We start from the raw sequence: 12,967 nt of genomic DNA, 5'->3' as shown, positions 1-12,967 counted from the left end.
AATTTAGTGATTATTTCTCACTTCTTTTCTCTTCGATGATAAGTGTTGGAGGTAGCATTTACATAGAACTTTTGCTACACTTTGCTTTTGTTTTTGCGCTATATGAAGCAATAAATATTTGCTTTCAAGAAATCAAAAATATTTACATGGAGGTGTATCATCTGATTTTTGTGTATCGCATTAAACTAGATAAAGATCGATCCTTAATTTTGTGATTATTCCTTACTTTTATGCCCTTAGGTGCAAAGTATTGAAAGTAGCATTTATATGGAACTTTTGCTTCACTTTACATTGGTTTTTGCACTATACAAAAGCAATAAATATATGCTTTTAAGAAATTAAAAAGTTTTACAAACAATTTGAAAGAACAAAAATTTTTTTTAACACACATGTCGTACAATCTACTTTTTCTTCTAAAAAATAAAAACGATAAATACGAGCGGTGCTAAATAAGCTACTCCTCTATTTTTGTTATGCATAAAAGTGAAACTTCCAACTTGAGTCCTAGTTTCATCCCTATACTTTCTCTAAATCAAATTTGCCTATATCAAATTGTACACAAGCTTAGTAGGCATGGTTTACCATCAAGTTTAACCATAATCACTATAGTTTTGGATTATTGGACAAATTTTCAACCCTGCATATGGCTTGTTCATGAATTATTTATAATTACTTTTTTAAAAAATTGTCTGTCATTAACCAATAAAGTAATAATACCATATTTATTATTTTTACCTCTCCTACATTTATTTGCCTATATCAAATTGTACACAAGCTTAGTAGGCATGGTTTACCATCAAGTTTAACCATAATCACTATAGTTTTGGATTATTGGACAAATTTTCAACCCTGCATATGGCTTGTTCATGAATTATTTATAATTACTTTTTTAAAAAATTGTCTGTCATTAACCAATAAAGTAATAATACCATATTTATTATTTTTACCTCTCCTACATTTATTTTTACATAATTAAACTTTAAATATTTTAAACACTCATACTTTTAGGCTTCCATTGCTCATGGTTCGACTCCAATATATTTTTCAGTGGAAATACGGACTGCAATAATAGTTCAAGAGGATTTTTATATAAAAATGCATTTTTGACAATTTTTCGCTGCTAAGGTTTCTTGCAGCGCAAACCAGCTTTCGCGAGCTCTCTCTTTACAAGCCAAGGACGCTCGCTCGCCCGCCTGCCGAGGAAACCCTAGTCCTAGTTTTGATCGAAGATATCGCACGATGAGTCGCGGAACTGGAGCCGGCTACGATCGCCACATCACTATCTTCTCTCCCGAGGGCCGCCTCTACCAAGTTGGTGAGTTCTAGGATTTTGAATTTCCGTCCCGTGTTTCTCCGACTAGATCGATCTCCTTCAGATCCTTTTCTCTAGTTCATAGTTAGATCAGTCGTGGGAGATCGAGGGTATTTATCTAAATCAGTGTTTCCATAGGGGAAAAAAAATTAGGTTTTTGATTGTTATGTATGTGTTTCCGGGTTATTGAAACAGAGTATGCGTTTAAAGCCGTGAAGGCCGCTGGGATCACGTCGATTGGAGTCCGAGGGAAGGATTCTGTGTGCGTTGTCACTCAGAAGAAGGTCCCGGTGAGTATTTCTCTATCTGATTTCGCATAAGATGATACAAAAAGGTTATCTTTGTTGCTGTTATTTTGTGTGATTTGGGTTTGGCGATGAAAAATCGAATGTAGGACAAGCTGTTGGATCAGACGAGCGTCACACACCTCTTTCCACTCACAAAGTACCTTGGACTGTTGGCGACTGGGATGACAGGTTTTCTTGTTACGCCCCTTTGTATTGATTTATACGATGTGTGTTCAATTTGGTGTTTTTTTGGTGTTCCGAATTACTTGTATGCTTTTTTAAAGACATTAAACAAGTATACTATCGAATTGTAGAATGAAACTACTAATTTTTCCTTGCTTAATTTTATTATTATCATTTCTTCAGCTTAGGCATGGCACCGAGACTTTTGCATACATAGCATCATTTTTTCGCCGGATACTCTCATCCAGCGTTGAATCTGGACTGCAAATGTAGATGGTAATTTGGCGATCGACCTAATGATGAACCAGCCTCTTTAATTCACCACATCCTTAGCCTTTATATCTTTGAAAGTAAGATATGTTGTACAGACCACAATAGTGTTGCCTAAAAGAAAAAAAATGCACGGAAGAAAGAGAAGTTTAAAGAGGAAGAGGAATGTGAGGCAGAGCAAGAGTAACAGCTTAAGAGTATGATCTTGCTGAAAGATAGGGGGTTGAAAGAAAGGTGGATAATTTTACTTCCCGAATTAATAAATGTCTATAATTTTTATTTAAGTATAAAAAAATGAAAAGAGGATTAGATATTAGCGGTCAGTGAAATGTGAGTTATGTTACCAAAATAAAATTAATTGTTACAATGGGGTTAATTTAGTAAACTAATTTGTTAGATTATATATTAAAATTGAGAAAATTCTGAAAATGCGATACAATTGAAGGCAAAGTATTCAATATTTGCCAAATTCATCTATGTAATAAAGATGGTATAGAAGACTGTACTAACTGTCATGGAATTAAACTTAAGAGCCACTTTATAATATTATGGAAGAGGGTGATGAAGATGTATTAAGGACGTGATATCTATTATCATAGCAAGATGAGTTCATACCTTCTGACATTAAAAGGTAGATCCATGTTGTGATGTATGTTAAGTTGATTGTCAAACCAATTCTGTACATTTACATCTTTCTGTTCATTTGTATTTCTGTGGCAGTTGATGGAAAGTTATGTTATGGAGATGTATGTTAAGAACATCCCATATGTACATTGCTGTGTGATTATTTTAGAGTTGGATATTTGACTAACATTCTCAATGGCTTTATACATACCCATTTCTATTTAGCACTACTAAATCTGCGTTCTTTGATTATTCCAGCTGATGCAAGGTCTTTGGTCCATCAAGCAAGGAATGAAGCAGCTGAGTTTCGTTTCAAATGGGGATATGAGATGCCTGTGGATGTATTAGCCAAATGGTATGTGTTTCAGTGCGTGATGTTAAATATTTCTGATAGTGATTGTCAATCAATTTAGAATAGCATGACCTTTTCTTCAGAAGTATAAATTCAATTTTATTTGTTCTGCACTATATGCTGTGGCATACTGTTTGTGCATTGCCATTAGGATTACACCTAAAAATATTTTCTAGTTTCAAGAGATTTTTTGGCAAAGCCATATAATGGGTTTATAAGTGTTTTTATTTGTGGAACATGCTTGGACTATATGCTATTTATGCATGTTTTATATTTTTATCTAGGAACACCTTTCTTGTGAGAATTGTGCAATCATGCTTGTTGACTTATGCTGATAGCTTGCCTGCCAATTTTTTAACCCATATATTCTGGAAGGATTACTGGGCACTTAAATGCTAGTGTGAACATATAGTAAGAGGTGAAATGTGGGTTGAGAATCAATTTCTATTGAGATATGTGTTTCTGAGAATCTTTATCTACCTATCCAGAACAATCTGGGGCAGTTCGCATAAATGTTGATATATAATATGCTTAATAAAATCTAGGTTTGCGATCCTTCTAGAAGAGGCTAAGGAAATGAAGATTTGGGTGTACCAACAGATCTTTCTTATTTCACAGAACCCTGAGGGTGAAGAAATGTGGGTTGGGGCTTAATTTGTGTGGGGAAAAGCTTGTGAGTTACTTACCACAAAGCTAACATTCGATGAGATAGTTAAAGTAAGCCTTCAGTTCCTTTTTCTCTATTAGATTTTCTTCCTTGGAGCTGACGTAGAGTGAACAATAAGGTTTTTAATGCCTCTGTGGTGTTCCAGTCATGTGTCTCCATGATCACCTGTTGCTGTTTTACTCAAGATATGCATCTCCAACATCATTCGGTGTCCTTCAGATGAGCCAATTTACCATGTAGTTCTGACCTAGTGTCTTGTATAAAATAATGGGAAGGTTTGATTATTTCTAAAAATATAATATTGATTCCCGCATGTGGAGGCTCATGGGTTGTGCTTACTGAGGGCAAATTCTTAATTTTGCATTTGCAAAGGCACAATTTATTATACTAAGTGCAAATTCTTCAATGGCTGGCCAACTCGCTATAGAAGTACTAAGCTTTCCATTTGTCTTTGTTGGGCTCATTATATGCATTCATGAGTCCTCCTCCTCCTCCTCCTTCTTCATCACAAACTCTCTCTCCTATGAAGAATACAACCCTCATGATCAGCATGTACAAGATCTGTACCCTCCCTCAGAAGGTTTAGTTTCTCCCAGACCCTCAAGGTAGAATCAGTATCAGCAACACAATGGCACCAGCAACCTGATTACCCTCTCTAAGAGCATGCGGGACAAAATCCAGGGAGTGGAGAGTTTGATAGCAAGCAAATAGGGATGGTAAGAAGTTGGAGCAGCAGCCTGATGAAGGATCCATCATATGAGTTCCTCTTCTTTGACATGGAATATTTTGTGTAAAATCCTACTTCATCCTTTTCTTCAAAAACCATGCCACCAATAATAACTGGTGCCATATAATTGCAAATTTTATCATCCATTCTAATTTTGGATTGAATATATGCAGGTTTTCTTAAAAATAATAAGTTCAAATTACAATCTTTTTATACCATGTTCAAACTACTGAATCTGAGAAAGCTGCTGAGGGTGATGCTTAAGCTATGTCTTTGCATAGTGGCGAGCTTCCAGATGTTGTTTTTAATGTCATGTTGGTCTCTGATTAGAGTACTAAGTGATTAAGAATGAAATGTTGTTAATAATGAAACTCTTTTTTCTTCTATGGAATCTTGTATGCTATTTCATTTTTCTGAAGACAGTTATCAATTGTCTTGTATCTTATATACTCTAATATATGTACAGGATAGCCGACAAATCTCAAATATATACCCAGCATGCCTATATGAGACCTCTTGGAGTAGGTCAGTTTCTGAAATATTATTACTGACATTGTGAAGCTTCAATGTGTTCAATGAAATTTGATCCGTACATCTGAATTAGGATGTTTTCCATCAAACTTGCCTGGATTGCTGTTCTTTCTTGCTATTACTTTTTATTTTTTCGTTCCTCTTATCTTCTTCTTCTTCTTATCATCATCATCATCATCATCATCATCATCATTATTATTATTATTATTATTATCATTATCATTATTATTATCATTCTTTTTACTTTTTTACTCTTTACTTTTTTGTTCCGCTTATCTTCTTTTTTCATTTTTTTTCTTGCTACATCCCTTTGGATAGCTGCTATGATCTTGGGTATTGATGAAGAGAAAGGACCTCAACTCTTCAAATGTGACCCTGCTGGACATTTCTTTGGACACAAGGTATGCAAGTTTTGTGGGCTGCATCTTTTGTCTTTACATTTTTATGCTAGAGAAGTTTTCTATGGGATGCCTGCAACACCTTTTTAGCATTGGCTTCAAGCTTTAAAAATGGTCTCTGGAGTAGGGGAGATGGTTAGTATTGGAATGACTGGAGGGATTAGGATTCAGAAGTATGAACGGAGGGATTATGGTTCAGGAGTCAGACCTGTCAGCATTGATTAGGCTCATTCACGGTCTGCCGTACCGGTACGGGCCGGTCCGGCTTGGGGCCGGTACCGGATCAGCATAGAATCCGGTACCGGTAGTTTATTGTTGGAGAACCGGTACGGGACCGGTTCGGAACGGTACGGGATCAGTTCGTACCGGTCCGAGCTGCCATTGGTACGCCGATCGGTACCGGTACGGTGGACCTTAGGCTCATTGGTTTATGGTCATGAACATGAGTTGCTGCTTTGGTAATTATTTCTGTCATTCTGTCAATAACTGACTTCTGTACCCATGGCAAACATCATTCAGCTACATCTTTTGCAACTTGTAACTTATTATATATTATAGTATACCCTGATCGTGTCGGCTTCTGACATCTGCATAGTATTAGAATTATCTGGTTAACTGATTATATATTTGAGAGTTTATGGTTTTTCTTGAATTATCTGGCAACCGGACTAAGTTAACTGATTCCTATAGGAGATTTATTTAACATGTACATATGCACAGCATGTTACCTAGTTACAATGGGACATAGAGCTTTCTTTGCAATGAATTTTCTAGATGCATGTTGACAGAGATTGCAAGCATTCTTCAGATCTTGTACTCTACTTAGCCTGGTAGTATGGTCATAAGCATATGAAGATGAAGATGTAACTTGTTATGCCACCATCAGGGGTAGGAGATGATGGACAAAATAATGACGAATGCTACATGGGGATTTATAAGGGCCTTCTGATGATTTTCAGGTATCTGAAGCAGTAACTAGTCCTGTCAGGCTCGTGGAGCTCTAGCCATAGGGCAAATCTAGAACACCCATGCGGAAACTGACATTATCAGTACCCTTGTCACCCGATCTAACTTAACTGCCTATTAGATGCTAGTACATCATACTTGTATTAGATTATTACTGGATTCATTCTTCATTTGATTCATAATGTTCCAACTTTGTTAGATATCGTTTATTTTTGAAGAGAACCATTGGCCCTTTCTTGTGAATTTGCTAATTGATCTATTTAATTAGTATGCTTGTTGTTAACTGGTTTTTTCTTCTGACTTTTATACAGGGATTTAATTAATATTTTTGTGAAGTGCTGACTATTTTTGGGCCAATATTTTTATTTGTCCATGAGACTGCTTGATTTGTGTCCTGATATTCTGTAGTTAATCGTTTAGATTTCAGCTGCAATTTTTTAATGCAATTCTTGAACAATTTCCTAAATTTTATTCCCAGGCTACAAGTGCTGGCCTGAAAGAGCAAGAAGCAATCAACTTTTTGGAGAAGAAAATGAAGAATGATCCTGCATTCTCATATGAGGAGACTGTGCAGGTAAATAAATTTGTACGTTTGAGTATTGGCATGTATTAAACATTTGATGCATGTAGTAGAGATGTATGTTTAGATTAACCATAGTTTTGATGAGAAGTTCAGGCTAAGGAACAACAGTATGATTTTCCAGTTTAGATTTCCTTTTTCTGATTGTGTGGAATTCTACTCCATTTGCTTGATCTCTAAACATAATAATCCATGGGATCATACAATATCTTTGTGATATTACACTTGGCCTTTTCCCATAAGAAGATGGGCAAATGTTGTTTTTAGCTGCTATTAATTTATAAATATTCTTTGTGGAGTTTAATTGTTCAGTAAATCCATTTGCTTGAAATCTAGAAGCAATGATCCAGGGGACCATACCATGTCTTTGTGAAATTACAGTTGGCGTTGTCTCATGAGCAGTTGGACAAATGCTGTTTATGGCTGTTAATAGTTTGCAAATATTCTTTGAGGAGTTGAATTGTGCAGTTGTGTATAATTTCTTTTTCTTAAAAATATGATTTACATAGCTCTACTTTTTCCCTTATGTTACTACATTGTCATTGATTTTCTGTTCCTTTTTTTTGTTGAATTGTGTCCTATGATTCCTTTTCTAATTATTTTCTAGTATAATTGCATGTTGTTAATCAATTCAAAGCATTCTTGCTCATAAAACACCTTTCTCTATATTATGTACTTGCCTTTTTTATTACTGCAGACTGCAATATCTGCTCTGCAATCAGTTCTGCAGGAGGATTTCAAGGCTACTGAAATTGAGGTAACGTTTCTCACTTTTCAAAGGACCATAACTTTTCATTATTACCAAACTTTTAGCAGGCATAAGGTTTGGGAATGTTTTGGCACCATCAAACCTGACCACAATTGCAAACAGATTGGATCTACCTGAGATCCAACATGGATTCCTACCCAAGCTCTGTGAACGTTTTGGATTGGGTTGGCTCGGAACTTAGACATATTTGTACTTAGACATATTTGTACTTAGGACCTCAAACAAAAAATGGACCAAAAAAATGGGTTAACCACCAGATCTAAGGCAACCTAATTATATATGATATCATGCTTTTTTTTAATGAAAATAACAATTTTAGTATCAACAAACTTAATGCTTCATTAGATCTGCCAAATTATTTCATAAGAGTGGCATGGGTTAAACTCTATTCAAGCTATCATACTTTGTACTTAGAAAATAAATACCATGAAGAGCAATTCTGGTTACTCAACTATCCCATCTGCATGACATATCTCTTGCATTTGGGAGTTGTTAAGATCTTGCAAATGTCTATATGATCAAGATACCTGTAACTCTCTAGATTACAAGATCATAGAATCCTCCAAATTCTCTAACCCTTCTCCTGAATTGTCTCCATGCCCTTGCACCTATGTGGAGATATTGCATGGATAACATGCTGGAACACCTATATGCTATCTTGCCTTAATTTAGAAACATGGGGTATCCAAATGCAGAGCTAAGCAAATTGGGAGATTGGACTTCTTGGGCCTTAGCAGACTTTGAGATCTTAAATTTTTTATGCCATGTGTTATAACTCTACGGTAGTTGTTGCATGAGAATTGGCTTGTTTCAGATCTTGGCTATTTGTTTAACCTGAACTTGACATGGACTGGAATTTGGACAGTTTTGACTGTTCTAAACTGAACACACTTCAATTTGGTTAACTGCGACATGGGGGTTGGGAGGGGAGGGAGAGAGAGAGAGAGAGAGAGAGAGAGAGAGAGAGAGAGCACTGTGGTGTTTGTTCATTGAGGGGAATGTTGGAGTTGGGTAGTTTGCTGTTGAGATAGGTAGAGAGAGGAGGCATCGGTCATCATAGGAGCCTAGAATCAGTTGTTGGCCATAGACTGAGACTGAGTTAGGTCATTGGTTCTCAAATGAATGTGGTGCAATGGGTGGGAAGGTGGTGGAAAATGGGAGGGAGAGGAGTATTGTGGTCTATCAAAACTTTGCGGATGGGACTGCGAAAAATAGGGGGGAGAGGAGAGGATTGTGGTCTATCAAAACTTTGGTGATGAGGAAACTTAGAACCAAGTATTTCCTCCTTAAATCTACCAGAATTTTATGCGGTTCTAAATTGTAAGAGAGCTGGTCTGGATATGAGAGCAAATCGGATCATATGGGTTTTATGCCTCTATAATAATGATTCGCATCATTAGAATATACAGACATTAACCAGGATGTTGTTCTAAATTGGGCAAAGATTTTTGTCCAGACCTAGTTCTTGATGAGGTACCTCTTGTCCAAACTAGATTTTCTCTGGGTCAGGTTGGACAAAATTTTGCTGCCTCTACTCTATGATGTCTCCCCTTGTACCTTCTAAGTTTCTTGTCTATTACCAGAGTCTCCTAATACCCACCTCTTCTATCAAAAAACCAGTATCTTTTAGCTGTCGAGTTTGCGTAGTTTCTTTAGTGCTTTTCACCCTGTAATTTACCCAACCAAACAAATTTCGAAGATATAGGGTAGGATTTGCATCTAGCCAACCCTACTTGTCCCAATACCACTATTTGGAAAATTAGTGCTATTTGGAAAATTAGTCCCATCCGATCCAATCCAATTTAGAAGTTGGCTGAGCTGCATCTAGTTTTGGGACCCAAATATAAATGGGGTGGATCAGGGACAAGTGAATTCTTTATCCTATCTGGCCCAATTAAATTTACAGCCCAAAAGTTTTCATACCATCAGCAATGCTGTTAAGCTGTGCGATAATCATTTGCATTCGCTGGCCTTTGAATTGTTCCTTGCTACAGATTTTTATTTGGCCATGGCATGTATAGATTGTAATCTCTATGTTTAACTACCCCTATATTCCTAAGGCATCCTAATTGCGAATTGGTGCTTTTCTAGGTTGGAGTTGTGAAGACAGATGATCCAGTTTTTAGGGGGTTATCTACAGAGGAGATTGATGAACACCTGACAGCAATCAGCGAACGAGATTGAGTATGGCAGACTTCAGGCTAGCTGCTTGATTCTGGTTTCTGTAGCTTCAGAGGACCTCCTTCTTTATCTTTTGGTCACAACTGTGTTCGAGATTATGGTATGAAGATAACAGCGACCTTTTTCACTAAAATGTAATATTGAATTGCATGTTAGCGAACTGCCCATATTTGATTCAAATCCATGCATTCTATTTAAAGTGCTTTGATATCAATTAGCCTTCATATTAGTAGTTGTTATCATTTCTTCTTACGCCTTCCTTCAAACATGGTTTATCAAGCCAAAATATGTTTTCTGACACTATGCTATCTTTCAGAGAATAATGATGCATTGTCCCACTTATATATAGCTCACAAAATAAGATAACCGCACTGATGGTGGTATAAGTTAATTAATTTCAGTAATTGATAGTATAGCTTGTTTTTTTTCACTAATCATTAATAAATTTCAATAAATGTGGACCATACACATTGAACAAATGTGTATGACCAAGTTTAGCTCCTGCAGTTAGTCAAAGCACTTATGTTTAACTCTGGTGGACAGGAAAGCTAACTTTACAACAAATGTATGACCAAGTTTTTCCCCCGATTAAATACGATTTGAGTTCCGTTAGAAGTGTATCTTCTGTTGCACTAGGTCAAGTTCAGTCTTCAAGCTTTGAAGAATATATGGTATAAATAAGTCGGAATGAAAAATGATTCTAAATGCATGCATGGTGTCACAAAAATTTTATTAGGTCTATAATCGTCACTTGGGATTTTTATAATCAACCATTATTAGGTCTATAATCGTCACTTGGGATTTTTATAATCAACCAACACACTATGGCAACGAGTTCACGAGTTGCACCAATTCCTCCTCGCCACCTGGCCGGAGAATTGTCCATATTGGCTATATGGAAGCCTTGTAGGACTACTCGGGTTTAATTAAGCATTTAGAAATTACGGAGCATTGTGAACTTTGATACCTTGGTGTAAAAACCGGCAAGTTATTGGTCATGGTTAAAGATGTCCCTTTTCTCCTTTTTTGTTTTAAGATAGATGAACTAAATGGCTAGTTGCAACCTGATGACCTAGCACTTTTTAGCAATGTTATTAGCAATAAATAAATAAATAAAATCTTGAGGTTTATGAAGAAAGTTTTCAAGATAAAATTTTACTACAAATGCAAAGTATAAAGGTGTAGATTGATATCATAAACAAGCTTAATGAGACAACTAATGCATTTTGCGATAACATGTCCCAGCTAAATACCATGCTGATGTAAAAAAACATAGAGTATCCAATTAAACCTACCTTATAAAATAATCATGCAAACAATTTCTAAAGGATCGGAGGAGAAAACTGGTGATGCTCTGGTATTCAGGTTGGTGGACGTTTTGGATTCAAGACTTGATGGCAAGCATGGTACATCGTCAAGTATATGAAGCAGCTTACTTGAAGTGGGTCTTCTCTTCCTTGCTTTGAGATTTTTTTTTTTGGAAAAGAAAAGGTAGACCAAGAAGAGAAAAATAAAAGCTCATGAAATAATCAAAGATCTAGGCTATCACGATCGACATCGAACGACCATGCGATCGGGCTAGGAATATTTTGGACGTTAAGATGGACAAAAATGTTGGATCGCCTCATCCACGTTGCAAACAAGCAGATCTCCACCCATTCTTCCAGCTGTCCAAGAGCCGCTGAGCTGCATCCTTTTGATCCAGCCGTCCCTTGTGGCAGTGCACAGTGCACCCTCGCCATCCACACTCATGCAGCTTCTGGACCCCTAGTCTCCCTTGTCCCAACCTCTTCACTGTCTACACCTCAAAGCACAACATAAGAGTCATAAATCATATAAAACGTAGAGTACCGATCCATATAAAACACATAAAGATTGGCATAGAAAGAGATAATTAAACAAATATGCAGCACATAGAATCTATGAGTTAAAGATGGATAAAAAATGAAGGGGGCAAAGTTTGGATGATAGAGGATAGCTAATGACAGGATAGTGGTGATTGAGGTGGCACGAGGGCCCAAAGAGACAGTGGTGGAAGAATAAATTGGTGTACGTATTTGCATGCCTAGTGACCAAAAGGTCTATAAGCCAGTTATGTCCAACTTTGCGAGCCTACATACCTTTGATCCAAATCCTAAATTGCATGGCAAAACCTTTTTTTCCCCCTTGATCAGGTTGACGGCTAGGTTATGAGGCTTGATATATATATATTTTAGAGGATCATCAAATTTGAGGAGATATAGGACTCAAACAGATCCATTGCATAGATAGAGCACAAAATCTCTCCAAAGAAAAAAATACTATACAAAAATCTAAAACGGAATACGATACTTAATTGGAAGCTTTTGTTTTTATTGTCTTCTTTTCTTGGAGAGAGAAGGCACTTGTCATCCATTCGTTTTATCGGCCAAGTGTAAAGGAAATAGCCACCAAGATATGCATAATATAATTAAGAGAAGGGTTTTGATTTATATATATATATATATATATTGTGGAGAAGGGTTTTGATTTCGAAATTATGGTCTTTACCTTTTTCTCTTTTCTAGATATAAAATTTTTAGCTTCTTTATAGTTCATATTTTTCGGAAGGTATTCCGGTTATTAAAAACATAAAGTTTAAAAATGAAACATGTAATTTTTTTAAAAAACAATTTATACAAGATTGATATTGTAGAATCATAAAATTAAAATAAATATAGACGACTCTTGATAGAATAATTCAAAATTCAATAGTCTCATTTTCAAAATAGTATAGATCTCTGCAAGTGAAAAGAAAAAGTTTGGAATGATGTAAAAGAAAAGAACGACAAACGATGGAAAACCACCAAACCAATACTAATTTAAAAGGTGATGCTTTTTGCCCTCTTATGCTACCGCCATTCTCAGCCGCAGCAAACACCTTGCGATAGAACAATGACACTTCCTGAAGAGAAAAAATAAATAAATAAATAAATAAAGTCCATCTCTGATCATCTATAACAAATCCTACTAAATTTGAAGCCCTGTGATCATGTATCAATTAATTCCGTGGACAAAGCAATCACCCTCCTATCATGAAAACAAAATCGAACGAGGATTCTCTAATGGAGGGAAAAAACACCATATTTCATTCCAGATTTC

General features: G+C 36.2%; 1 protein-coding gene across 1 annotated transcript; it reads left to right on the top strand.

Moving 5' to 3' along the window:
* Positions 1 to 1,076: 1,076 nt before the first annotated feature.
* LOC103702167 (proteasome subunit alpha type-6) lies at positions 1,077 to 10,068 on the top strand. The gene is made up of 9 exons (XM_008784492.4): positions 1,077 to 1,315; positions 1,508 to 1,602; positions 1,707 to 1,788; positions 2,935 to 3,031; positions 4,889 to 4,947; positions 5,272 to 5,354; positions 6,796 to 6,891; positions 7,595 to 7,654; positions 9,758 to 10,068. Exons 1-9 carry the CDS (start codon positions 1,240 to 1,242, stop codon positions 9,848 to 9,850), a joined length of 741 nt encoding a protein of 246 aa, XP_008782714.1. The 5' UTR covers positions 1,077 to 1,239; the 3' UTR covers positions 9,851 to 10,068.
* The last annotated feature ends 2,899 nt before the right edge of the window (positions 10,069 to 12,967 follow it).

Source organism: Phoenix dactylifera, chromosome 6 (genome assembly GCF_009389715.1).
Source record: "Phoenix dactylifera cultivar Barhee BC4 chromosome 6, palm_55x_up_171113_PBpolish2nd_filt_p, whole genome shotgun sequence".
Taxonomy (NCBI): Eukaryota; Viridiplantae; Streptophyta; class Magnoliopsida; order Arecales; family Arecaceae; genus Phoenix; species Phoenix dactylifera.
Note: the sequence above shows the minus strand (reverse complement) of the source record. Positions and strands in the feature narration are given on the sequence as shown.

Bases quoted from the DNA above. Each gene is read 5' to 3' on its own strand.
- LOC103702167 (XM_008784492.4), top strand. From the start codon at position 1,240: ATGAGTCGCGGAACTGGAGCCGGCTACGATCGCCACATCACTATCTTC. The intron at 1,603-1,706 runs GTGAGTATTTCT...AATCGAATGTAG, and splicing joins TCACTCAGAAGAAGGTCCCG to GACAAGCTGTTGGATCAGAC. The intron at 6,892-7,594 runs GTAAATAAATTT...TTATTACTGCAG, and splicing joins CATATGAGGAGACTGTGCAG to ACTGCAATATCTGCTCTGCA.